This window comes from Sturnus vulgaris, chromosome 29, assembly GCF_052056855.1.
Source record: "Sturnus vulgaris isolate bStuVul1 chromosome 29, bStuVul1.hap1, whole genome shotgun sequence".
NCBI classification, from domain to species: Eukaryota; Metazoa; Chordata; class Aves; order Passeriformes; family Sturnidae; genus Sturnus; species Sturnus vulgaris.
Genome location: NC_142271.1, coordinates 4,455,179 through 4,481,843, shown reverse-complemented (window position 1 = coordinate 4,481,843; position 26,665 = coordinate 4,455,179). Strand labels below are relative to the sequence as shown.

The following is a 26,665-nucleotide window of genomic DNA, read 5'->3' as shown; positions in this document are numbered from 1 at the left end:
TTGTTCCCTGTGAGGGTGGGGAGGCCCTGGGATGCATTCCCCAGAGAAGCTGTGGCTGTCCCATCCCTGGAAGTGTCCTAGGCCGGGTTCACGGGGTTTGGAGCAGCCTGGGACAGTGGAAGGGGTCCCTGTTCCCTGCCCAGCTCCCCCGGCGGGTTCTGGAGCTGAGTGGGACCCTCCGGGCTCGGCCCATGGGGGATCCGCACCCCGCCAGGACCCCCGGCTCTTCAGGGCGCTTCAAACCCTCTGTTTACCTCAACAACAGCCGCCTGCACGGGTGTTAATTGCAGGAGCTGGCAAAGCACTAATTAGGGGATAATGAGACGCCTTTTGTGTGTGTGCGGCAGCCCGGCGACAGACGCCCTGCTCCGAGCACCCCGCGGGCCGGGGGGGGCCGGGGCGGCGGGGAAGGGACGTGACAGTGATCCGGGACCGTGTCCGTGATCCTGAACCGTGTTCGTGATCCGGGACCGTGTCCGTGATCCGGGACCGTGTCCGTGATCCGGGACCGTATCCGGGATCCTGAACCGTGTCCGTGATCCTGAACCGTGCCCGTGATCCTGAACCGTGTCCGTGATTCGGGACCGTGTCCGTGATCCGGGACCGTGTCCGTGATCCGGGACTGTGTCCGTGATCCTGGGCCGTGTCCGTGATCCTGAGCCGTGTCCGTGATCCTGAGCTGTGTCCGTGATCCTGGGCCGTGTCCGTGATCCCCCCCGTGCTGTGTTCACAATTCCCGTGCCGTGTCCGTGATCCCCCCACGCCGTGTCCCCCCCAGTTCATCTCCCGGGCCGCTCCCGACTCTGGGATTTGGTGAAATCCCCGCGCAGCTGCTCCCGAGTCCCACCGGAGCCTTTCCGAGCATCCCTTTGTTCTCGGAGCAGGGAGGCCGGACCCGATGCGGGGCATCCCTCGGACCATCCCTCCTCATCCTCGGCGCCTCCTCAGTCCTGGAGGGGCTGGAACTGGGAGAGGGGATCTGGGGCTTGTCCTGGCGGTGACGGAGCAGAGAGAACATCCCGCATCCTCCCGCTGATTCCCGCATCCTCCCGCTGATTCCCGCATCCTCCTGGTGCTTCCCGCATCCTCCAACTGATTCCTGCATCCTCCAACTGATTCCCGCATCCTCCGGCTGATTCCCGCATCCTCCTGCTGATTCCCGCATCCTCCCGCCGCTCCCGCACCCTTTTCCCAGCCGCTCCTGCTGTTGTTGTTCCTCTCCTCCCGCCGCCGTTTTCCCCCTCCGAGTTTTCCTTACGTAACTCCGGCAGCGGCTCCGGTGACACCGAGGCCTGGATGTCGCATCCAGGTGAAAAAAACCAAAAACAACCAAAAAACCCCCAAACCCCAGGGATGTGGCTGCTGGATTTCTCTAGAACAAGGGTGGGAGATCCCTTTCCGTGTGCGGCTGGGGCTGGAGCAGCGCTGTGAGGATTTTGGAGGTCCAGGAGCTTTTGGAGGGACCCCCAGGAGGATTTTGGAGGTCCAGGAGACTTTGGAAGAGACCCCCAAGAGGGATTTGGAGGTCCAAGAGGGTTTGGAGAAACCTCTGGGAGAGTTTTGCATGTCCAGGAACTTTTGGAGAGACCCCCAGAAGGAATTTGGAGATCTAAGAGGGTTTGAAGAAACCACCAGGAGGAATTTGTAGGGACCCCCAAGAGGATTTAGGAGGTCCAGGAGGGTTTTGGAGGTGGCTGAGGGTGCTGAGCTGCAGCTGAGCTGGGGGATGAGGTGCTGCTGATCCATGGGGACAGGGCTGGGGACAGCCAGGACTGACCCCGCAGCCTCCGAGGGCTCGAGTGGCTCCGTGGGGCTGTCCCGGAGCCCCGGGGATGCCGTGCCGTGGGTCGGGCTCCGGTGGAACAGCCGGGACCGGTCCGGCAGCCCCGGCCGCCTCCCAGCCCTGCCCGGCCGGTCCCGCGGGGACGAGCCTCGAGCTCGGCTCCGCTTCCCGGAGCTCATTTCCATCCGGGATTATTTTCCCCCTCTCTTTTCCACGGGCGAATTTTTTCTCACTCTTTTCCATCGGAGATTTTTCCTCCCTATTTTCCATGAGGGATTTTTTTCTCCCTCTTTTCCAAGGAGGATTTTTTTCCCTCCCTTTTTCCATGGGAGATTTTTTCCTCCCTTTTTTCCATGAGGGATTTTTTCTCCCTCTTTTCCACGGAGGATTTTTTTTTCCTCCCTCTTTTCCATGGGGGATTCTTTTCCTCCCTCTTTTCCATGAGGGATTTTTCCTCTTTTCCACGGGCGATTTTCCCCCTCCCTCTTTTCCACAGCGGATTTTTCCCCCCTCGTTCCCCCGGGTGGATTTTTTTCCTCCCTCTTTCCCACGCGGGGATTCTTTCCCCCCTCCTTCTTCTTGTTGTTCCTAAACCCCTGTTTTGTGGATGTGCAATCGCAGTGACCTTTCCCGGAGCTCCGGCTGCGCTCCTGTCAGGGCGATGAGGGAATTCGGGAATTCGGGAGCTCGCTGCCGCCCCCGGGGCTGCGGCGCTCAGCCGTGATCGCGGTGATGAGTCCCGAGCTCTCCTTTCCTGTCCCCTCTGTCCCCGTGCCCGGAGGTGCCACCAGCGTGTCCTGTCCCTGTCCCCTCGCGTCTCCTCCCTGCCAGTTGTCATCGCCGTCACCTTGGCCCTGCCTTTTGGAGGTTCGGGGGGGCTTGGAGAGACCCCCAGGAGGGTTTTGGGAGTCTCAGGGGGGTTTAGAGAGAACCGCAGGGCGATTTTGGATGTCCAGGACCGTTTGGAGAGACCCACAGGAGAGTTTTGGAGGTTCAGGAGGGCTTGGAGGGACCCGAGGACGATTTTGGATGTCCAGGACTGTTTGGAGGGACCCTCAGAAGAGTTTGGAGACACCTCCCAGCAGAGTTTTGGAGGACCAAGAGGGCTTGGAGGGACCCCTGGGAGGGTTTTGGATGTCCAGGACCATTCGGAGAATCCCCAGGAGGGTCCTGGAAGTCTCAGGGGGGGCTTGGAGAGACCCCCAGGAGAGATTTGGAGATTCAGGAGGGTTTGGAGAGACCCCCAGAAAGGTTTTGGATGTCCAGGACCATTTGCAGAGAACCCCTGGAGAAATTTGGAGAGAACCCCCAGGAGAGTTTTATAAGTCCAGGAGAGTTTTGGAGGTCCCAGGAGGGTTTTGGAGGTCCCAGGACCGTTTGGAGGGACCACTTCTGGCCGCTATTCTCTTGCCCAGTGTCCTTGGTGGCCTCTCTGGCTGCTGCCAGGCGCACCCCAGATAAGCGGGAGCCCGCAGGAATGTGATTTATGGGGCTAAAGTTCACCCGCCCTCTGCAGCCACCGGCTCCTGGGTTATGGGATGGCCGAGAGTGCAGGGCCACCTCATTCCGGGGCCACCCTATTCCGGGGTCACCCCATTCCAGGTGCCACCAGGCCCAGGAGGGACAGTGGGGTGGCACAAACCCCATTCCCATTCCCGGGGGATGATCCCGATGCCTGCTGGAGAAGGACGGGATGGGTTCGGTGGGATTGGGGCGCTGCCCACCGAGGCAGAGGCACCGCGGGTGATTTTGGGGTGCAGGGAGGGGACGCTGGGGCTCTTGGATACCTCAGGGGTGAGGCTGGGAGCAGGAAACGCCTCCTTAGCCAGGGAAACTGAGGCACGGAGCCAGCCCAGCGGGAATTGGAGGAATTGGAGGCGGTGACCTCGCGTGCCGTGTCCCATCCCTGCTCCAGAGGCTCCCGAGGTTTTTTTTGTTTTTTTTTTTTGGGAGTGGGGGTGGGATGTGCGCTCCTGTGAACGCGCACAGCCGCCGGCACCCAGCAGCCCCATTTCCCGATCGGGTTTGGGTGTTGCCATCTCGTAATTAGCCGGTAATTGCTCTCTAATGAGGCAGCAATCCTGCGGCGGGCCCGCGCTCCAAAGCGCTTCCCCTGCCCGGGGCCATCCCCCCGGTGTCGCACCCCGAGCCCTCCGCGGGGGCTGCGCCGGCTCCTGCGACATTTCCCGGGGAGATTTTGGGATATCGGGACAGAGGGGTGGCTTGGTGGCACCGGGGACAGCGGGCGGTGGCGTGTCCCCGCAGTGCCCGTGCCAGCCTGGCAGCGCGCCCCGGCTGCTCCGGGGGCTTTGGGGACTTTCCCTTCCTCGTCCCCGCTGTGGCAGTGTCACCTCTCTGGCAGTGTCACCTCTCTGGCAGTGTCACCTCGATGGCACCGTCCCCTTTTCCCTGACCCACCCTGCCCTGCCCCACAGGAAAAGCCACCGCTGTGGCAGTGTCACCCCTCTGGCAGTGTCACCTCTCTGCATGTGTCACCCTGCTGGGCAGTGCCACACCCCGCTGTGGCGGTGTCACCCCCCTGTGGCAGGGTGACCCCGCTGTGGCAGTGTCACCCCACTCACTGGCGGTGTCACCCAGCTGGCACCGTCCCCTTTTCCCTGCCCTGCTCCCTCCCTGCCCCAGAGGAAAAGCCACCCCATGTGTCCCCGCAGTGCCACCAAGCGTGTCCCCACCGCTGTCCCCTCGTGTTGCCATCCCACGCCCCCACCCGAGCGGGCCAGTGGCTGCCGGGTTTTGGTAGCCTGGCACGCAAACCCCACTCGAAGGGGCAGTTTTGGGTTTTTTATTTTTTCCCTTTAATTCTCCAATTTAACTCCACCCAGGCGCGGGCAGATCGCGGGGATGGCACCGAGGGCACCGGGAATGGGGGGCGGGGGGCACCGGGGCTTGGCTCAGCTTTTGGGGCGACCCCCGGAGCCGCTCCCCCCTCCCCAGGGTGAGCTCCCCTCCTCTTTTCGGGAGATGCTCGGCCTGCAGTGCCCGCAGCGAGGAGGAGGAGCAGGAGGAAGGCTCAGGTGAGCCCCAGGTGAGGTCCTGGGTTTGTTTTCCTCGGCTCTCCTTTCAGCTCGGCTGAGCAGCGATGATTTGCAATTCCAGTTTTTGCGGCTCACTTAATGCGCTCGGGCTGGGTGTGCCCCCCCCGGTGCTGTCAGGGGAACCCTGACACATTATTTGCTCTGCTTTGTGATTTATTTGTTATTTGGTTGGGTTTGGTTTGTTTTGGGTTTTTTTTTTGTTTTTTTTTTTTTGCTTTTTAATTTAATTTTCCCCCTTTCCCCTGAATCTCCGCTTTGCCTGATTGGGAAACAACCAGCGCGGAATGGGATGGAAGTTTTCTCGTCAAAGCGAGAGGTTAATTTGGGGAGATGTTTTGGGGGGTTTTGGGGGGTGCCGAACCCCTCAGCCTTGGGGCGAGGGGCTGGAGGAAGGGCTGCTGATAGCGCCGAGGCTGCCGCGGCTTTATCTCATCGCCGGCCTTATCACCAGACATGCTTGTGCTGCAGATAAGCGGGACCTTGGGTTCAGGCTCGGGTTGCTGGAGCAGGACGAGGGACGGGGGGGGATGCTCCGTGTCCCGCTGCTGGGGGGCTGGGGTGGCTGAACCCCCCCGTATTTTTGGGGATCCCCCCCAAAAGCTCGGTGTGGGGTTGGGGTCACAGAGCAGCCCCTGGGAGAAGTGGAGGCCGCGCCTTTCCTCGCGTGGATGGGGCAGGAATTGGGGAATTGGGGCTGGGAACGGCGTGGGGGGTTTGGCTCCGTCACTTCTTCCCTGTAAACAAAAGAAACTGAAGAAAAAAAATTCATATTTGGGGCCAGACTGATGATTGTGCATTCAAAACACCCAAGGAGAGGCTCTCAGCTTCTCCTCTCTGTGCTGGCAGGAGCCCCAGACCGCGCTGGAGTTCTCTGCTCCATCCCCGGGGATTTTGGGGTTGCTGGAAGGTGATTTTTGGGTGCTGCCAGGCCTTGTGGGAGCTGCAGAGGAGGAATTTCCATACCCGGGGCACGGTGGGTGCTGTCCCCAGGAGCCAAAATCCTCGGGGTGGCCCTGGGGAGGAAATCCTGCTCAATCCAACCCATCCAAATTCGCTTTTCCAAAAACACCTTTGGAGGATGCTGAAGGTCAGAGCGCCGCACCCACCTGTACCGAGGAGTGTCCCCACGCCCCGAGGTGGCTCTGGGGACAGATGGTGACCCTGTCCAGCAGGGACAGGGTGGCAGAGGGTGGCTCAGGAGTCCTTCCTGCAGGGATCAGCAGGTGGCTGCTGCTCGTAAACAGGCTGGGGCTGCCCCAGGGCCGCTTGTGCAACCGGGGCGGGGAGCTGGCTCCGAGCTCCGTGGGGCTCCCCGCACCCCGGCTGCAGAATTCCAGCCTGGATCCATCCTTGGGAGCGCAAACGGAGCTGCCCAGCACAGAGTTGTCACAGATGGAGATGTCCCCAAGGATATCCCCATGGATGTCCCCAAGGATGTGCCCACGGAGAGGCGTCACCCGCAGCGGGCAGAGCGCTCCTGGGATTCTCTTTTCCAGTGGAGAATTCCCTGGATGATCCCCGTGTCCCTGAGCAGGACACGCCGCTCTCCCCACGGCTCCCAGCCCAGCCTCGCCCATGGTATGTGGCCATCCCAGTTTGGGGCTGAGCCTGAAGAATTGGGGGGAAAAAAAAAACAACAGGGCAGGGTTTTGTCCTGCGGAGGGTTCCGTGCCGAGCCAGGAAGGGCGGGAAGTCCTTCCACACAAGGAAGTCCCGCGGTGGCACAAGGAAGTCGCGCAGTGGTGGCACGGTGTGGCCACCATCAGCCACCGCGCCCCCAGCCGGCCGAGGGTCCCCTCAGGGCGGCACCGGACACGCTGTGTCCTTGTCACCCCCGTGGTGTCACCGCAGGGAAAAGGGGACATTTCCCACGGCCACAGGTGCCCCAGCGGCGCGCTGAGCCCCTCCCACCTGGTTTTTTTTTCTTTTTTTTTGGGGGGTGCGGACTAAAACTCGCGTTATTCGCTTCTCCCACACGGTTTATTCCCCCATGCCCGAGTGCCCGGTGCCCACCCGGTGCCCACCCGGTGCCCGCTCCCCTTCCCAAAGCGCAAATCCCGCTCTCACCGCCCCACCATGGAGCTCAACCACACCTGAAGCACCACCCCAAACCAGCCAGAGGCTCCACCCTGGGCTGGCACCAGCACTGGGGGAGGGCAGGACTGGCGACAAGAGGCTCGGGCAGCGCGGCTGTCGCTGTCGCTGGCGTGGCCCCGGAGCTGCGGGAGTGGCGTGAGAGGCAGCGCGGCCGGGGGTGTGCGTGGTGTTTATATAGGAAGGAGCCGAGCTGCAGGTTCGGATTTCAGCCTTCGCTTATCAGCCGGGCTGGGCTGTTCCTGCCGCGTTCCCGGACGCGACCGAGGCTTTTCCCGTCCCTTCCCCGCCAGCCCGGGGCTCCTCTCGTCGGCTCTGCCCCTCCGCCCTCCCCGCAGCAGCACCTGGAGCAGGTAACCGAGGCGGCTGCGGCTGCTCCGTCCTCACTGCCCGGCCTCGGAGGGGTTAAAAACTGGATTGAGGGGATGGAGGGAGAGGGATGGAGGTGCTGGAGGGGTTTGAGCCTCAGATCGGGTTGGGAGGAGCTGGTGGGGAGGGGACGCAGCCCCGAGTGTCACACGGGGAGAGTGTGACAGCGTGGCCACGGGCAGGTGGCACTGCGGGCACGGCCTGGCAGGGGTTAATTCCGGGCTGGAGCTCCAGGGAAGGTGTGGCAGCAGGAAAAGACTGGCAGGGCCGGGAGCGGGGCAGAGGCAGCCGGTGCCCGGCTCGGGGGGGGGACCCTGCCCGGCTCGAGGGGACCCTGCCCAGCTCGGGGGGCTCTCCCTGTGCCACTGGAGGCTGGGGGAGCAGCCCTGCGGGATTCTTCTGGAGATTCCAGCTAAAATCTCCTGGAAGTGCTGCTTGAAATCACCTGGGAGAGACCTCGCTCTGTCTCCTGCTTCGTTCTCCTTAAAGGAAAATCTCTTTTGGAGCCACCCTTCCCTGTGGGCTCTGTCACACTTCCCAGGGTTTTCCTGGAGCCTGGAAAAGCTCATTCTTCCCCAAATCCCCGTGGCAGGTGCCCCAGCCCTTGTTTGGAAGCATTGTGTGGGTGTGCTGGGTTTGGAGCATTCCCTGGCCTGCTGTGGGATGTGGATGGCTGTGGTGGATCATTCCCATCCTGCTGTGGGATTTGGGATTGCTGTGGTGGATCATCCCTGTCCTGTTGTGGGATGTGGGCTGGTTGTGGTGGGATTTCCCTGGCCTGCTGTGGGATTTGGGATGGCTGTGATGGAATTTCCTTGTCCTGCTGTGGGATGTGGGATTTAGGATAGCTGTGGTGGATCATTCCTGGCCTGTGTGGGATTTGGGATTGCTGTGATGGGATTTCCTTGTCCTGCTGTGGGATGGCTCTGGTGGATCATTCCCGTTCCTGCTGTGGGATTTGGGATTGCTGTGGTTTCCATCCCATGGCTCCCAGCCATCCATGGGATGCCCAGGAGCTGGGAATGAACTCTCCAGCACTGGCAGGGGGCGGGTTTGGAGCTGAGCTCGGTCCTGGCTCCATCCTGCTCTGTCTTTCCTTGGGCTCGCTGTGTCCTGCTGGGACAGGAAAAGCTGAGAGGGGAAAAGGCAGCGGGGCAGGCTGAGGGCATGGACGGATTTCCCTGAATTCCTGAGGAGCTGAGGTTTGGGATCACATTCCCTCCATTCCCAGCGGCTCCTGGCTCAGACTGGGCTGGGGGACACCGGTTCCAATCACATGGAACAACAACCCTGACCCAAACCCACGGAAAACGGGAGCCACGGAGCCACGGGCACCTGCTGGAGGGATCCCCCAGCTCCGCCGTGCCCGGCTGCTCTTCCCACGCCTTTTATCCCTCAGAGTTCCACCCCTGAGAGTTCCATCCCTCAGAGCTGAAATGTGGAACGAGCCTCGGGCTCTTCCCGGGGCCGAGCAAACCAGTTCCAGCTCCTTCATCTGTTCCTGTTCCTCGGTGCAGCTCCTCGGTCCCGGCTGCCTGTGAGCACCCTTGACATTTTTGTGACACATTTGCAGGGATCCCGTGACGTTTTTGGAGGTATCCAGTGGACATTCCGAGAGGGGATCCTGTGAGGATCCTTGGAGGGATCCTGTGGCACCCTTGGAGGGATGCTGTGACATTTTTGGGAGAGATGCTGTGACATTCTTGGGAGGAATTCTGTGACATTTTTGGAGGGATCCTGTGACATTTTTGGAGAGCATTCCAAGGGGGAATCCTCTGACCATCCCGAGCTGTTCCACCGCCGCCAAAGGCACCGCCGGGGGCTCTCTCCGGGACTGGCCCGGCTCCAGCCCGGCTCAGCCATCCCGTCCTTCCAGCTTCCCTCCCCGGATCCCGAGGCTGCTCCTCCCCGCGGGGCGGAGGGAGAGCCGGGCCCGCGTTCATTCGTGGGGGAGAAGGAAGGGGGAACTGGCAGCGGGCTCCTGCGCTAATGGGATTTCTGGGAAGCGGCCTGGAACTGTCCCGATTTCCAACTGGAAGCATCCCACGGTGACTGAACCTCATCCAGGGCAGAGCCCAGCCCGCCCGTGGCGCTGCGGAGGTGGCGCTGGGAGGGGGGACAAGCGACACGGCCGGGGCTGTTTGGTGACACAGAGGTGTGTCCTGTCCCCGCGCCTCCTGGGACACTCCCAGGGTTGGGCCGGGTGTGTGCGGGGGGTGTTCGGCTCCCTCTGTTTTTCCCCCCAGCAGATTTTTGGCTTTTCCCCCGGGGCTGCTCTGGGCTTGGGGCGCTAAGGCGGTTGAGGAGCTGGGAATGAGCTGTGATTCACCGGGAAGCCGTTCCCGGCCGTGCCAGGCACACCAGGGTGTGGAGGTGACACTAAATCGGGGTTGTCGCCTCCGAGGACAGCGAGGGAAAAGCTGTGACTCCCCCCGGGATGTCCCAAGGGATGGCACCGCTTCAGAGCCGGGGGAAATCTTGGTAAAAGCTGCAGGTCCTGAGATTTGGGATCCCCTGATGCTGGGATTTGGGTGCCGGATTTTTTATAACTTTTTGCTTAGGACAAACCTAATTTGGGGGACCTTTGGTTCTTTTCTATACGGAGATTGGTGAGGTGGGCACGTGCCCATTTTTTTTGGAGGGGCTGGGGCTTCCGTGGCATCCATCAGTGCCAGGCTTGCCTCCAGCCACTCGGGAACGCTTTTGGCCACTCCGCACATTTCCTGGCACCCAGACCGCCACCGCGGGTCGCTGCCGGGGCCGTGGGAGGTGACACAGATGGATTTGGGGCCGGAGAGCCACCAGGGCCAGCCCGGAGCCGGCGCTGATCCCGTCCTTGGGATCAGCTCGGTGCCGAGCCCTTGCACAAGCCGCGCTCGGTTGTGTCACCGCGGGTGACAGGCTGTTCCCAAACCCGGCAAGGCGCGGGATCTGATCTAAAAAAGGAGAATTTCCCCATTCACACCCATCCCGACGCAAAAGGGACGTGTGGCACAGCACCAGCAAGGCAACTGGGACAGCTCTGGGGAGGTGACAAGCTGCCCACGGTGACAAGTTTGCTGTGTCACCGGAGCAGAGCCGCTCTTGCCCCGCCATCCCGGCCCTGGGACCGTGCCTGGGATCCATAAATCTCCCCGCTGGCACCTTCCCAGCCTCCCGCTCCGGCAGGTGTGGGGCTCCGCGGTGCCGGCTATGCCAGGAATGCGCCGAATGTGTCGGGGCTTGACTGCGGGAGGTCGGGGCGAGGGGTTGGGATGAATCACGGGAGACCTGGCAGAGCTGCGGCTCCCGGGCTGGGGCAGAGCCAGCGCTGCCCAACCCCCTGATCCAGAGCCTCCAAACCCCTCCGGGAAACGGGATCCCGTGGGGGCAGGACGGATGTGGAAGCTGCTGCTGCCCGTGCCCGTCTTAGGTGCTGCGTTTGTGGCTTTGGGTTTGTTTTTTTTTTTTTGAGCGTGGGAGATCCGGCAGCGGAAAATTGGGGAATTTATCCAAAAGCCGTCAAGAGGCTCCACAGGGAGTGGCACAGCCTGATGGAGCCCAGGCTGGGGCTCGGCCTGTGGCCCATCCCGGTGGGCTGGAGCGGGAATAGCAGCTCCTGGAATCACTGCTGGGAGCAGGGGGATGCTCCAAATTCGGGGTGTTGGTGAGGAATTTGTGGGGAATGGGAATTCCCAAAGCTGTGCCCATTCCACGGCATCTCATGGACACGGGGAGTCAAACCCAGCCCCACATCTGCAGTCCCTTATCAGCTGCCGTGCCTGGCTCCCTCCCCTGCGCGGTTTTTTTGTGGCCTTTTGGTGGGATTTGAGCGTGATTGAAACCATCCCTCGGCCGGCCTGGCTGCAGCCCGCGGGGTGGTGCCGTGCAGATGTTTGTCCAAGGCTGTTTGTGATCATTCCAGCCCGGACGCCCCCGGCGCTGCAGCTGGGGCTGGACAAGGGCGAAATTCCCGGGGTGGCCGTGTCGGGAAGAGGGAGCTGGGCGGTGCTGTCGGTGCTGTGAGTACATCCAGAGCCGTGCGACATGGGACAGGGGCGAGGGACAGGCGTGGGGACCCTCCGTGTGTTTGTGGGGACAAGCTGAGGGGAGCTGGCATGGGATGCTCCCGGGAGCTGGTGGCCACAGAAGCGCAGGGTCCCCAGGTGCCACCGCGCCGCGGGGCTGTGCGGGGACACCGCAGGGAGCCGGCGATGGCGCAGCCCGAGGTTAATCATTCAACCCCTCGGCAGGTTGGGTAACGCAGCCAGCAGCGCGGCGGGGGCGGGGGGAGGTGACAGGGACATCTGTCCACCCTTCGCAGGGCTCAGGCGCAGGGACAGCGCTCCTCCTCCTCCTCCTCCTCCTCCTCCTCCTCCTCCATCCATGGGGATGCAGGTGCTGATCCCCATGCGCAGCGTGCGGGGGACCCCCGGCATCGCGGGTTTTGGGGGAGGGGGGACAGGGACACTGTGACAGCACCGTGTGGCCGCTGAGCGCGAGCCGAGCTGGCCCCCGGCACTGCTGAGGGAGCCAAGAGCCGCAGCTGGGTTGTAAACACGCCGGGGTAAAGTTACAGCCATGGATGTTCCTTGGAAAAGCTGCGGGGAAAGGGAGAGGGAGCTCCGGGAGCGCCGAGCCGCGATCCTGGCTGGGCTGGAGGGAGCAGCCCCTGCCCCTCCGGGCCGCTCCTGGCGGGGCTCAGCCCCCCGGGATCGCCCTGGGGACAGCGGTGTGACAATTTGGATGTGACAATTTGGATGTGGCAGCTCGGCGACACGCGAGGCTGTTCCCAGCGCTGGGACAGGGCTGGGGGGACACCCAGCCAGGAGCGGCTGCGGCTCCGTGGGGCTGTGGGACCCCTTGGGACCCCTTTGTCCTGCCCGGCCGGTGACAGTGCCGTGTCACGGTGCCATTAAAGGCCCTTCCAGCGGGAACCAGGGATGGCTCCTGGCGCTCCGCCCGGGGCCGAGGGGGTTAAGCTGGCGGCAGCTGCGGCGGCTGTTAATGATTGATACCAATGACGGTCTCCATGGGCTTGGAAGGGAAATCATCCGCCCCGGCCGGCTGCGGGAGAGCCACCGGCTCGGCGAGTGGCGCAGCGGGCGGAGGGGACGCGCGGTGACACCGGTGAGTGTGTCCGTGTGTGTGAGTGTGGCGTGGTGACAACCTGGACGTGTCACACGGAGCCCGGACGTGTCACACGGAGCCCGGACGTGTCACACAGAGCCCGAACGTGGCACACAGAGCCCGCCCATGGCACTCGTGGGCCATTGTCTGCGGCCAGTGCCACCCAGCGTGGTGACAAGCAGAGCTGGCAGGAGCAGCGCTCCAGGCACGGCGCCATCGGGACCTGGGTGGGATTATGGAGCTCCACGGCTCGGGCAGGTGCTGGGGATTTGTCCCAGCAGGATTTTCGCAGCGCCGCTGCCGTAATCCCCTGACCTGACCTGGCCGGGCAGGGGTTGGGGCCGCGCTGCTTTGATGGCAGGGATTGCTCGGGACACGATTGATGGCAGGGATTGCTCGGGACAGGATTGATGGCAGGGATTGCTCGGGACAGGTATTCCCGGCCGTGGAAGTGGCTTCTTGAGGAGCTTAGGGAGAGTTCAAACCCTCCAGGGGCGAGGCCAGGTCATGGCTGGGAGGTTGCGTTGGGAATGGTGGCACTACGTGGCAATGGTGGCTCCAGGTGGGAATGGTGGCTCCATATGGGAATGGTGACACTGGATAGGAATGGTGGCTCTGGGAGGGAGTGGTGGCACTGGATGGGAATGGTGGCTCCAAGTGGCAATGGTGACTCCCGGTGGAGATGGCGGCTCCAGGTGGCATTGGTGGCTTCTGCTGGGAATGGTGGCTCTGGGAGGGAATGGTGGCTCCGAGTGGCAATGGTGGCCCTGCGAGCCCGGTGATCCCGTGCACAAGGGACTGGGGCTCTGTCCCCATAAGGGGACAATGGAGTGACATCAGAGCTGCCGGGGGGCATGGACTGTCACCCGCTCTGCCCCGATGCGGGGTTGTCACCCTCCCTAAATGTCCCCCACGGGGTCAGGGCGCTGCTGCCGGCCTGCTCCGAATCCCCGGCAGCAGGAGCAGCAGCAGGAGCAGGAGCAGGAGCTGGATTTTGGCCGGCAGCCCCCGCGGGCCGTGCTGGGATGGAGCCGAGGTTTCCAGGGAGATAAAACACAAACTCCCGGTGCTTTTTTTTTCTGCTTTTTGTGCTTCTCCCCGACCCCAGCTGGCGCGGCAGCGGGGGACTCGCCCTCCCCGCCGCCGCCGGCCCCGCTGGCTGCCACAGCCGCTTTGTTCTCTGGAAATCCCCGGCCTTGCCCCTCTCCATCCCACCCGGAGTTTCTCCCGCTGTCCCTCCCCGTGCTCCCCCCCCCAAAGCCGGGATGTCCCCGTGTGTCGCACGTGGGCCCTGGGTGCTCGGGAGCTGCCGGGCCGCCCTTCCCGAGGACTTTGCCCGGCTTGGCAGGGCTGGCTCTGCTTCCCAGGGGATCCAGCTCAGCCTCCGCCTCCGCCCTCCCTCCCTGCGCGGCTCCCACGGGAAACACGGGCACGGTGGCGAGCTGGTGGCCAGCGCGTCCTGCAGGACAGGGTGGCCCTGGGGGGTCCGAGGATGGTGTTTGGGGTCTGCCCCGGGAATGAGGTTCATTCTCCAGGAGTGGGATTTGTTTTCCAGGAGTGGGATTTGTTTTCCAGGAGTGGGATTTGTTTTCCAGGAGTGGGATTGGTTCTCCAGGAGTGGGATTTGTTATCCAGGAGTGGGATTCCTTCTCCAGGAGTGGGGTTTCTTATCCAGGAGTGGGATTGTTTCCCCAGCAGGGCTGTGCTGTTCCTGACCCCCAGCCCTGATGGATGCAGGGCTGGAATTGCTGGCTCAGCTGGATGGAGGGGCCGGGATTAGGGCTGGGATGGGATTGTGGAGCAGTGGGATCTGCCAGGAGCTCCTCAGGGATGAGGAGGGAGCCTCAGAGTGTGGCTCCACACTTGGATTTTGAGTGCCCACAAACCACTTTATTGATTTATTCCCATTTATTTATCGTGCTGGGGTTGGATGTGGGGCCTGGCGATGCACGGGGGGGCTCCTTGCTCTTCTCCATCCCATTTTTCCTCTTCCCTGCAGCCTTTCCTGCCCTCTCCCAGGGCTGCCATGGAATTTCTACAAATCCAGCAGGCCGAGGTCTGGCTGGGCAGGGCAGGAGCTGGGATGAGCCCGTGTGGAGATGCTGGAGCAGCCGAGCTGCTGCCACCCATCCCTGCCAGACCCCCCCAGGAAACTGAATTCCATTTAATTTTTTCATCCTTATTGTTTAAAAAATCCTGCCCAACACGGTGGACCCGGAGTGCAGAGCATCCCTGTTTTATTTGGTGCCTTATAATCCATTTTTTTCCCCCACCCTGGCTTCCTCAGCAGTTTGTCCTTGCTCCTCCAAGGGTGGATTTTCCCTGGTGGGGACCTTGGGTGACAGGGTGACCTCGAGTCCCCTCCCATGGGTGACAGGGTGACCTCGAGTCCCCTCCCATGGGTGCTGAGCCCTGCAGTTCCTGGGGAGAACGGGATTTGAGAGGGCTGCAGTGGGAGGAGAGGGAGAGGTGAAGAAAGGGTTGGAAAAATGAGGAAGGGAGGGAGGGAGGGAGGGAGGGAGGGGGAGAGGCCAACGTGCGGGGCGTGTTTGGCTGGTGGCCACACAAGCCCCGTCCCTCAATCCAGGAACATGGAAAACCTTTGGATGAAGGGGTTTTATGGCCTCTGTGGGGGGATCCGGCTGCCTCCACCCCCATCCCTGCCCTGTCCCACCCCCACCCCTCCATCCCTGCCCTCTCCGAGCCACGGGGGTCCCCGCCGGAGCTGGGATCGGGATTGGGGTGTGGGAGGATCCCCGAGCTCTTTGGGATGGGGTTTGCCAGCCCTGAGGCTCCCACGGAGCCGGGCAGGGCTGGAGGGGACAGCAGGGTCACTGTCCCTGTCCCCATCCTGCTTCACTTGGGATTTGGGGAGCCCCGACACCCCGAGAATGGCCTTGGGGTGGGAATGGTTCTGTTAACTCTGGGGTTCTGGGGGGGACGGGGGGACACTGCTCCCCTCAGCTGCTCCCCCTGCGGGCACAGAGCCCTGGCGAGGGGACAGCTCTGTCCTGTCACCGTGTCATCGTGTCACCGTGTCATCGTGTCACCGTGGCACCTGCTCCTTCCCAGCTGGAGCAGTGTCAGCTCCCTGGGACACTCAGCTCCAGGCTCTGGGTGTCCTTGGGGACAGGGGGTGGCACTCACAGTGTGACAGTGGCTCTGGGGGTCTTTGGGGACAGGGGGTGACACTCACAGTGTGACAGTGGCTCTGGGGGTCCTCGGGAACCTGCCCCAGCCATGCTTTGTGATTTGAGGAGCTGGAAAGCCCCAGTGGGCTGAGGGAGGGGACAGGGGGACAGGGGGACAGGGATTGTCACTCTGCTCCCAACACACTTTGGGGAAGAACGGCGGCGTTGGGAGTTTTACTCCTCAATTATCGCCTTTATTCCCTCCTCTTGCTCCGTGTCCCTTTGGGAAAGCACGAGGGGGCTCCCAGGGGTTTCTCTGATGTTTATCCCGAGGGCAGCAGCGACTTTTCCCCCTGAGCCCTCCCGGGAGGTCGGGGGGAGCTGTTGGCACCCCTGGAGGTGCCCATGGATCAGCCACGGATCAGGGATCAGCCACGGCTGTACCTGGACACTGGTGCCCGCGACAGAGCCCGCCTGGTGCCAGGACCTCCAGGCTGGTAAACCCGGCCTGGACCCGGCTCAAAACCCCCGAGGCTGGCACAGCCCCTGTGACACCAAACACCGAGCCTCCTGTGGCTCCTTCCCTGCTGTCCCCGCTTTGCTCTCCCCAAAAGTGGCCACAGCCTCCCCTGGCAGGTCCCGTGGTGGCAGTGCCACCGAGCGAGCACTGGCGTTGTCACCCAGCAGGGCTGGCACCAGCCCCCAGCCGTTGGGGGACCTTGGCCCCGGATCCTCGGCTGGTGGTGATGGAGGAGCGGGTGAGTCACTGTGCTGGGGACATGAGGGGACACGAGGGGACAGCAGCACCAGGGCGTTTGTTCAGCCCCTGGAGTGAGGCCAGTGCTGCCCACGGGCAGAGTGCTGGAGTTAGGCCATGGATGTGCCTCACCCCGTGCCCTAAAAGGCTGGATTTGGTTGGTTTGGATTAATTTCAGTTTGGATTTGGTTTGAGTTTGGATTCGGTTCGGTTTGGATTCGGTTTGGTTTGGATTCAGTTCAGTTCGGATTTGGTTTAGATTGGATTTTGTTCAGTTTGAATTGGGTTTGGGTTTTACTTTGATTTCAGTTTTGATTTGGTTTGGATTCAGTTTGGTTTGAATTCGGTTTGCTTTGGATTTGTTTCAGTTTAGATTTGATTTGGGTTCAGATTTGTTTCACTTTGGTCTGGATTTAGTTTGGTCTAGATTTGATTTGGTTTGGATTCAGTTTAGTTTGGATTCGGTTTGGTTTAGATTCAGTTTAGCTTGGATTTAGTTGGGGTTTGGATTTGGTTTGGGTTTGAATTTGCTTTGGGCTTGGATTTAGTTTGGTCTGGATTTGATTTGGATTCAGTTTAGTTTGGGTTCAGTTTAGTTTGGGTTCAGTTTAGTTTGGGTTCAGTTTAGTCTGAGCTCAGTTTCATCCATGCCACAGCGCTGGCACATTCTGGGACGGGCTGGGACCGCTGGTGCCATCCAGGGGGCAGCGGGGACATCCCTGAGCTGGTCTCTGGCTCTGGTCTCACCCCAAACGGGTGCAATTGGGATTTTTGGCAGCGCCCCGCGGTGCTCCCGGGTTTTTCCGGAGCAGGGATGGAGCCCAGCGGCCTCCCCGTGCTCCGCTTCCTTCTTTGGAGCTTTCTTGGAAATGTCAGCCGGATTCCTTCCCTCCCTCCCTCCCTCTTTCCCGAGGATTTCCTACCCGCCCTGAGGGCTTGGGATTCTCTTCCCAAAGTCCAGGCGGAGCCCAAATCCTGCTCCCAACCTGTGAAGGGCTCCCCGGGATTTTTTTTGGGGGGTGCTGATGCCCTGCGGGGTCCGTCCGTCCCCCCCTCCCCCGGTCCGGTGCTTGTGCCCATCGTGGTCCCCGGGATTTCCTCCCGGTGTCACCTGGGGAAGGGACAGCAGCGGGGAGGAGGGGACACACCCGGGGATGGTTTGGGGACACCCAGGGATGGTTTAGGGACACATGGGGATGGTTTAGGGACACTCAGGAATGGTTTTGGGGACACAAGCAGGGATGGCTTGGGGGCACCCAGGGATGGTTTGGGGACACCCAGGGATGATTTGGGGACACATGAGGATGGTTTGGGGGCAGTCAGAGATGTTTTGGGGACGCTCAGGGATGTTTTGGGGACACAAGCAGGGGGAAGGGACGCGGCCGCTGAATCCAGGGCAGCGCCAGAGCTCTCTCAGCTCAGCGCGGCCGCTTCCCTCGCTGTGACACCCGCCCTCCCCGCTGCCCTGCCGGGCTGGAGGGGTCCCAGGAGCCCCTCACCAGCCCTCCTGACCCCCCTAACCCCCCCCAAAGCCCCCCGAGCTGCCCGTGCCGCCCTTCCCCTGCCACCAGCAGCATCTCCCGGCTCCGCACCTGGGCTGGGGGGAGGCGGCTGTGCCGCGCTGCCCTTCGCCTCTCCTCTGCGGGGACGCGAGCGGGAGCTGTTTGTCCCCGCTGTCGCCTTCCCCGCTGGCTGCCGCACACCGGGGCTGCCCAACCCCGCCGCTACCGGAGCCACCGGATCCCCCCGGAGCCCCTCCAGGAGCCCCCCACCCCCCGGAGCTCCGGCACCGCCAATGCCACCGGCGCGGGGCACGGGAGGGACTGGCACGGCTGGCACAGAACGGGCGCAGCCCTCGCCCACCGCCAACGTCCCCCTGCCCCCTCGGGGCTGCCCTGGTGGCCCGCGCTGTCCCCTGGCAGCGCGCTGGTGGCCGCTGGCACCGGCCGTGGCCAGCGCGGTGGCGATGCCGGGAGCCGGGAGCGGGCGCTGAGCCCCCCCCAGCCCGGGAGGGACCATGCTGAAGTTTCGGGCGGACCGGAGGGTGAGGTAGGAGCCCCCGGAGATTTGGGGGGAGCCCCGGGGGACCCGCGGGGAGCCGGCGGTGCGGGACCCTCGGGCCGGGCAGTGGCTGCTGCATTGCAGTGCTCGGGAGGCGATGGGGACTGGCGAGTTTTGTGGAGCGGGGGCAGCCCCGGAGCGGCTGCCGGGAGCGGCTCCCGGGAGGTTCCCGGCTCTTCCCGGAGGCCGGGGGTGAGGACGGGGGTGGGGTGGGGTGGGGTGGGGGGAGGCAGCGCGGTGGGTGCCAGGAGGAGCCCAGGGAGCTGCGGAATGGGGGAGTCCTGCCCGTAGGGAGAGGCCAGCCTGCGGGGACAGGGGTGGGCAGGGAGCGGGGGGACACCCAGAGTGGGGTTCAGGGATAGAGAGGGACACTCAGAGTGGGGTTCAGAGATGGGGGGTGACACCCAGAGTGGGGTTCAGGGATGAGGGGACATCCAGAGTGGGGTTCAGGGATTGGGGGGGACAGCCAGCGTGGGGTTCAGGACCCCCGGCGTGGAGTCCAGACCAGCTGGTGGGTGCTGGCAGCGCCCACTCCCCACACCTGGCACTTTCGGGGTGCTGCTCTCTCAGCATTTCACCCTCCCTGTGCATCAGCGTCACTGCGGGGATGGGACCTGCCCCAATTCCCGGGATTTGAACCCCCCCGGAGGCACTGCCAGGGTGACAAAACCATCCGGGAGAGGCTCCGGCAGAGCCCCCTCGGCTGCGCTGCAGCTTGGGCCGGGCACTGGGGGTGACTCCGGGCACTGGGGGGGTTTGGAGAGCGAACCCCCCCAGTTATGGGGTACACACACATCCCCCAGGTTTTTAAGGTGCCCCCGAGCACTGCTGGAGGGAATCAGAAACCTGGGAGGGCACAGGGTGGGACTGAAAAGGGCGGCAGCTCAGTGACAGCAGCACTTTTTGGGGTGCCAGGGTTGGATGGGATGGGATGGGATGGGATGGGATGGGATGGGATGGGATGGGATGGGATGGGATGGGATGGGATGGGATCCATGGTCTTGGCAGCGGTGTTTTCTTGCTCCACCTTCCCCGGTTTTGCTGGCAGGCAGGAGGAGCTGGTGGCACGGGGGTGGCTCCGTGTCCCGGTGCCCGGCGGGTTTGGGAAGGAGGGGATGGGGTCCGGTGCGAAATTCCCGGGATGGAGCCCTGAACTCAAAGCCTCGAGGTGCTTTGGAAATGGCTCCGAGAGCAGCCAGGGGAGGAGGTGACATTGGGGACACGGCTGCAGGCACAGCCCGGCATGGGCCATTGCTGCTGCTGCTGCAGCGACCTGTGAGTGTGGCCAGCGGTGACAGCTGGGATGTGACAGCAGCGGGAAGGACGGCTCGGCCACCACAGCCCTGATTTTGGCAAGGCTGGCCCTGCCTGGGCACTTCCTGGGAAATGCCAATGAAATGTTGGAGTGTGCAGGGAAGGGGATGGAGCTGGGCAAGGGACGGGGGGGCTCAGCCTGGAGAAAAGGCGGCTCAGGGGGGACCCTCAGGCTCTCCCTGACGGGAGGGGGCAACCAGGGCTCCGCTCGCCATCCCTGGGAGTGACCAGTTGGGTGCGTGTGGCACTTGGGGACACGGTTTGGTGGTGCTGGGTTGATGGCTCGGCTTGGTGACCTTGGAGCGTTTCCCAACCTTAACGATTCCGTGATTCTGTGATGCCGTGGAGGATCCTAAGCGTGGGATTAGCGGGGCAGGGGAGGGGACACCAACCCCGGAACCAACAGAGGAGCAAACGTGGTGCTAAAGGGACCCTGTGGGGGACTCTGTGGGGGCCATGGGGACTCTGTGGGGGACATGGGGACTCCTAACACCCACCCCATCGCTGTCCCCACAGCCACAATGAAAGGCGGAACACCTTCCTGCACCCAGTGACGGGACAGGTCCCCGAGGACACCTCAAGGCTTGACTTGCCCAAGTAGGTGGCCCAAAATCCCCTCGGTGCCCAGCGGGGTGGGATGGTGGTGGTGGTGGCACAGCTCCAGGGGGGTGCAGAAGCACAGAGCCACTGATCCCCCCCATCTGTGTCACAGACAGAGCTCGGACATGTCCAGCAAGGCGAGCAGCAAGCGGCCGGCCACCGTCCCCAGCGAGCCCCCCAACCACGCCATGGTGGCCGAGGTGCCCCCGGAGCGCCCCGGAGGCCGGGTAAGTGCCCAGGGCCGTGTGGCACGGCTGTCACCAGCTCAAACAGGGAATCAGAGACCCCAACCCGGGCACTGAGCATCTCCTGTCGCTCCCTGCAGGCTCCGCGCTCCTCCCGCAAGGGCATCGCCTTCGGGAAGCGCTCCAACTCCATGAAGAGGAACCCCAACGCCGCTGTCACCAAGAGCGGGTGGCTCTACAAGCAGGTATCCGCCCCGTGCCACCCCTCCCCGGCCCCACAGAGCCCCAGGACCGCTCTCACTGCCCCTCTCTCGCAGGCCAGCTCGGGGGTGAAGCAGTGGAACAAGCGCTGGTTCGTGCTGGTGGATCGCTGCCTCTTCTACTACAAAGGTACGGCCACCCCCCCAAGCGTCACCAGCACAAAGTCCCAGGCTCTTTCCGCGCTCCACCCTGGTGTTTTCCTCGCCGAGGGGTTAATCCCGAGCTTTCCCCGCCTCCCTGGCAGCTCCCGAGCTCGGCCCGGGGCCGGCATCAATAATTGAGGAGGTTGTTTGTGAGGCAGGCAGAGCTGCGGGGGCAGCAACAGGCGGGGAGCCGATCCCACAGGTGGGATCCCGGGGGATGAGGGGGCTGTGCCGGGGGTCCCTCCGTGGGTGTAACCCCAGGATTTCCCCCCCCCACCTCCCCCAGACGAGAAGGAGGAGAACATCCTGGGCAGCATCCCCCTGCTCAGCTTCCGCGTGGCCGCCGTGCAGCCCTCGGACAACATCAGCAGGAAGCACACGTTCAAGGTCAGTGCCTCTGCCGGGGCTTGCAGGGGACAGCGTGGCCCTGGGGTGGCGCTGGGGTGGCGCTGGGGTGGCGCTGGTGATGCTGGCAGGGTCCCTGCTGCTCTCGTGGCTTTCTTGGTGGCGGCGCATGGAGCACGCTGGGGTGACCCCCGTGGATCTGCTGGGGAAATGGGGACAGGGCAGTGTCCCCAAGGTCACCGCCCCCACTCTGCAGGGCTCTGCTGGGGGCTCCCACCCCTCTCCTGCCCTGCTTTCCCCTCTCCATGGCTGCTGCTCCCCTCCCGGAGCCGCGCACGGAGCTGTCCCCAATTCCAGCCCTGGTTTAGCTGCTTGACTGGCAAGTGTCACCGGGAAGGGGGGAGCCTGTCACCAGTGGCTGCTGTGGGGCTGCAGAGGGGAGCAGGGAGAGGTGACAGCGGCTGCTGCTCCCTCACATCCGGCCCTGGCAGGGTCTAAACTTTTCTGGCACTTTTTTGGCACCGCTGGGCACCTCTGGCATCACCGGGCACCTTCCCCAGCCCGGCTGCTCGTGGTCGTGGGTCACTGTGACACTCCCTGGTTGATCCCAGTGTGTCCTCCCACGGTGCTGGGGTCCCCACGGGGCACTCCCGAGTTTTTCCCAGTCTAAGGGAGGGATTTGTGTAGCTGCCCCTGCTTAAACCTGAATTTAGGCTCAGCTGAGTGAGGTTTAGCGGGGAGGGATGGCCATGGGTCACACATGGGGTCTGCCCTGTGCCCATGGTGCTGTCACTTTCTGCAGGTGACAGCAGGGAAGTGACATGGGGATGTCCAGGGAAGGGTTTGGAGAATCCTGAGGGGAAGGGGCTCAGCCTGGGGAAAAGGAGGCTCAGGGGGAATTTGTGGCTCTGCACAACTCCCTGACAGGAGGGGCCAGCCGGGGGGGATTTGGGATCTCATCCCAGGGAACAGGGACAGGAGGAGAGGGAACGGCCTCAGGCTGGGCCAGGGGAGGCTCAGGGTGGAATTTCCTCATGGAAAGGGTTGGCAGGGGCTGCCCAGGGAGGTTTGGAGTGCCCGTCCCTGGAGGTGGCACCTGGAGGTGGCACTGAGTGCTCAGGGTGGGGATCGGGCACAGCTCGGGCTCGATGATCCCACAGGGATCCCATGGATCCCGTTCATGATCCTAGAGGGATTTTCCAGCCTCAGTAATTCCATGATTCCGTGAAATCCCTGCTGCCTGACGCTGATGAGCTGCTGCCCACACGCAGAGCTCGGCTTTGGGAGGGCGGTTTTGTCCAGGGAAGGGCAGAGAGGTTCCCACCCCACTCCCACTGACCCCGTGTCTGTGTTTCCTCCTCCTCCTCCTCCTCCTCTGAGGATGCCGGGACAGGAGGGGTTTCTCGGTGCCACCCACCACGCCAGCACCCAGCCACCAGCACCTAGGTAGTACCTTCTTGTGTTTCTGCTGCATGCAGAGGCTGGGGGACCCCCGGGCTCGCTCTGCTCCCCCGCTCCCTCTAATCCCAGGGATGGATCCCTGCGATTTCGCCTCCTCCCCTGCCTGCAGAGCTTCCAGAAATGCATGGGGGTGACCCTAGCTGGGCACGGTGGCTGCATGCTCTGGGGAGGATGGAAATTCAAGGGAGGGGTTTCATCAGAATTCATTTTTCTAGTTTAGTTCATTTTTTATTTTTTTTTAAGAGATCTGACCCTTGAAATTCTTTCAGGAGGAAAACTCCGGTTCCTCCCTTTTCTTCCTCCTCGCTTTGCCCCATCCCTTTTCCACATGGGGGGAAGGTGGAAGCTTCAAAAAGGCCCTCAAGTAAAGACTCCTTCCAGCACGTTCTGGGTGGAGAACAGCCACCAATATCATGGATCAAAAATATTTTCCACCTAAAATATCTCCTGGGCTGAGAAGCCACCTTCCCCCTCACTCTGCATGGACGATGCTCCTCTGGTGCTGCTGCTCTCGCCAGGACCCTTTGCCACCCCAGTATTGGGGAGCTGCTCCTTTCGGGGGAGCTTGAATGCTGATCCCAAAAACCCCCTTGGGAGTGACTCCAAGGGGGGGCTAAAACCCCGCTGTGAGGAGGCTGCAGAGCTTTCCCGCCGCACAGGGAGGGGAGCTGGGAGCAGCAGGATGGGCTGCCAGGCTGGAAGCAGAGCTCTCACCCGCGTGTCTGTGTCTGTGTCCCCGTTCTGTGTCCCCACAGGTGACGGTGTGCTGGCTGGAGGAGCTGCCGGCGGGTAACGGGCAGTCCCTGTCTCCCCAGGCCGAGCACGCCGGCATCCGCACCTACTTCTTCAGCGCCGAGAACACGGAGGAGCAGGAATCCTGGATCCAGGCCATGGGCGAGGCTGCCCGCGTGCAGATCCCCCCGACACAGAGGTCAGCGCCCGGTGCCACCGCTCTGCCCTCCTGGGGACACGGTGCCGTGCTGGCACCACGACCGGGGACACTTGGGGACGTGAGGGACACTCTGGAGAAAGGACACTCTGGACATTTGGGGGTGTGAGGGACACTCTGCAGAAGAGGACCTGGGACATTTAGGAGCCCAGGGATGTTTAGGGGCATGAGGGACATTTGGGGGTGTGAGGGACGCTCTGGAGAAGAGACCCAGAGACATTTAGGGGCCCAGGGACATTTGAGGGTGTGAGGAACACTCTGGAGAAGGGAGCTTGGACATTTGGGGGCCCAGAAACATTTGGGGTCATGAGGGACACTTTGGAGAAGGGACCCAGGGACATCTGGGGGTGTGAGGGACATTTGGGGTCATGAGGGACACTTTGGGGACGTGAGGCACACTCTGGAGAAGGGGCCCAGGGACATTTGGGGACGTGAGGGATATTGGGGGCATGAGGGACATTTGGGGACGTGAAGCACACTCTGGAGAAGGGGCCCAGGGACATTTGGGGACGTGAGGCACACTGGAGAAGGGAACTGGGTGACCCCACAAGGCTCAGGAAGGGACAGGGATATCACCAACCACCCCAGGGGCACTGCCAGGCGTTGGTGACCCCTCTGTGGTGTCTCTCCCCCCACCCCAGGCACTCGGAGAAGCCGGACTCGGAGAACATCCCCCCCAGCAAACACCAGCACCACCTTCACCACCACTGCAACGCCGCCCACCGCGAGCACGCCAAGGCCGAGCCCGACGCCAAAGCCCGCGGGGAGGGCGACGGCCGCGGCTCCGAGAAGATGGAGAGGAAACCATCGGAGAGGACGGACGGCAAGAAGGAACCTCTGGCTAAAACCAACGGGCTGAGCGGCCAGGAGGCACCCTCAGAGCCCGGCAGTCCCTACCCCGAGGGGCCGCGGGGACCGGCGAGCGCCGAGCGGCCGGCACAGCCCAATGGGTGGCCGTACCCCTCGCCCAGCCGGCCCGGCAGCACCGCCTTCCCTCCGGGGGGTGACGGAGAGATCGGGGTCCCCCAGCGCCGGGGGGTCACCCCCAGGTCCCACCCCGAGAAGGTGGCCCAGCGTAAGAGCTCCATGTCGCAGCTGCAGCAGTGGATGAACTCGCGCCTCGCCACCGCGCCCCCCGAGGAACTGCGCAGGTGAGGGGTGATCCGCGATGCTCCATTCCTCTTGGGAATGTTCTGCCCCTTTTCCCGGTTCTTTGTGGCTTCCTGGGGGTGAGAAAAATCTCGTTTTCCTCCCTTTTCTTTTGTTTTTCTCCCAGCTCGGAGCTGGGTGTGGGATATCCCAAAAAGGCGAGGAGGGTGGGTTGTAAAGGAGGAGGGTGGCCAGGATGGGGGAGCCACCACGGAAGAGGGATACAAGGACAGGAAACCACCAGAGGATCTGTGGCATGAGGGATGCCAGGTCAGGAAACCACCCCAGTGTCCCTGCAGGAAGGATACGAGGAGAGGAGGCCACCACGAGATCCCAGGGAGGAATTCAACGAGAGGAGACTCCCACGGGGTCCCTGGGAGGAGGAATTCCATGAAGGGAAGCTCCCACAGAATCCCTGGCAGGAGAGGGGAGACTCCCACGGAGTCCCTGGCATGAGAAATGCCAGGAGGGGCGGCCACCACAGAATCCCAGGCAGGAGGAATTCCATGAGGGGAAGTTCCCACGGAGCCCCTGGGAGTTGGGATATCGGGACAGGAAGCCACCTCAGTGTCCCTGCAGGAGGGGCACGAGGAGAGGAGGCCACCACGAGACCCCAGGGAGGAATTCCACAAGAGGAAACTCCCATGGAGTCCCTGGGAGGAGGAATTCCATGAAGGGAAACTCCCATGGAGTCCCTGGTATGAGAAATGCCAGGAGGGGAGGCCACCACAGAATCCCTGGCAGGAGGAATTCCATGAGTGGAAGCTCCCACAGAGGAATTCCATGAGGGAAACCCATTCCCTCATGGAATTCCACGAGAACCCCTGGCAGGTGGAATTCCACGAGGAGAAGCTCCCACAGAGCCCCCAGGCAGGAGGAATCCCACGAGCGTGGCACCCCTGGCAGCACAAACACCACCCACCCGACTTCCCCTCTTCCCGAGCCGCCTCCTCTCGTGCTGTCCCTGCCCACCCCCCTCACCTCGGTCTCCCCCTCTCCAGCCCCAGCAGGTTTTACCCCGTATCCCGCCGCGTGCCCGACTATTACTCGCCCTACTCGCCGCAGTACCCCGAGGAGTACCAGTACTACCCGCCGGGCGTGCGCCCCGACAGCATCTGCTCCATGCCCGCCTTCGAGCGCGTCAGCCCCCCATGGGCGCTGGAGGACAAACGCCACTCCTTCCGCAACGGGGGTCCCTTCCACCCCGCCTTCGGTCGCCAGGACATGCCCCTGTGGCTAGCGGCGCCCTCCAGGCCGCCCAGCTACCTGGACGAGGTGGATGCGGCCTCGGGCTCGCTGCGGAGGATGTCTCTGCAGCCGCGCTCCCGCTCGGTGCCGCGCTCGCCCAGCCAGGGCTCCTACGGCCATGCCAGGGTTTACTCGCCCGTGCGCTCGCCCAGCGCTCGCTTCGAGCGGCTGCAGCCCCGCGGGGATGAGATTTACGCCGACCCCGCCACCTTCGTGATGCGCAGGTCCATCAGCTCGCCCAAGGTGGGGACCTGAGGGGCGGGGAGGTGGGGCGGGGGTGTGGCTGGGTCACCTGTGTGGGCGTGGCTCGGTGTCAAAGTGACACTGAGCGCGTGGCTTGCAGCGGAGGGTGGAGTTGGGATGCACATAGCCATCCTGCAAGGGATGGGATGGGATCCATGGGGTGGGATCCATGGGATGGGATGGGATCCATGGGATGGGATCCATGGGATGGGATGGGATCCATGGGATGGGATCCATGGAATGGGATGGGATCCATGGGATGGGATCCATGGGATGGGATGGGATCCATGGGATGGGATGGGATCCATGGGATGGGATCCATGGGATGGGATGGGATCCATGGGATGGGATCCATGGGATGGGATGTGATGCTCAGGGCCACCCCGGATGTGCACCCAAGCAGGGAG

At 62.9% G+C, this 26,665-nt stretch overlaps 1 protein-coding gene across 10 annotated transcripts in view; it reads left to right on the top strand.

The window, feature by feature from the left end:
- The window catches only part of PLEKHA6 (pleckstrin homology domain containing A6), a 45,728-nt gene that overhangs the window by 4,321 nt on the left and 14,742 nt on the right, over window positions 1–26,665 (top strand). For 6 of the 10 annotated variants that reach the window (XM_088180428.1, XM_088180426.1, XM_088180422.1 and 3 more), the window contains exons 2-9: window positions 20,191–20,271; window positions 20,387–20,501; window positions 20,600–20,704; window positions 20,777–20,849; window positions 21,150–21,250; window positions 23,425–23,600; window positions 24,260–24,769; window positions 25,769–26,258. In XM_088180428.1, the coding sequence (XP_088036554.1) occupies window positions 20,400–20,501; window positions 20,600–20,704; window positions 20,777–20,849; window positions 21,150–21,250; window positions 23,425–23,600; window positions 24,260–24,769; window positions 25,769–26,258 (1,557 nt within the window). In that variant the 5' untranslated portion in view covers window positions 20,191–20,271; window positions 20,387–20,399. Of the gene's footprint in view, window positions 1–20,190; window positions 20,272–20,386; window positions 20,502–20,599; window positions 20,705–20,776; window positions 20,850–21,149; window positions 21,251–21,294; window positions 22,655–23,424; window positions 23,601–24,259; window positions 24,770–25,768; window positions 26,259–26,665 lie in introns of those variants that run through there. The other 4 variants (XM_088180431.1, XM_088180423.1, XM_088180430.1 and 1 more) reach the window with 3 other exon arrangements.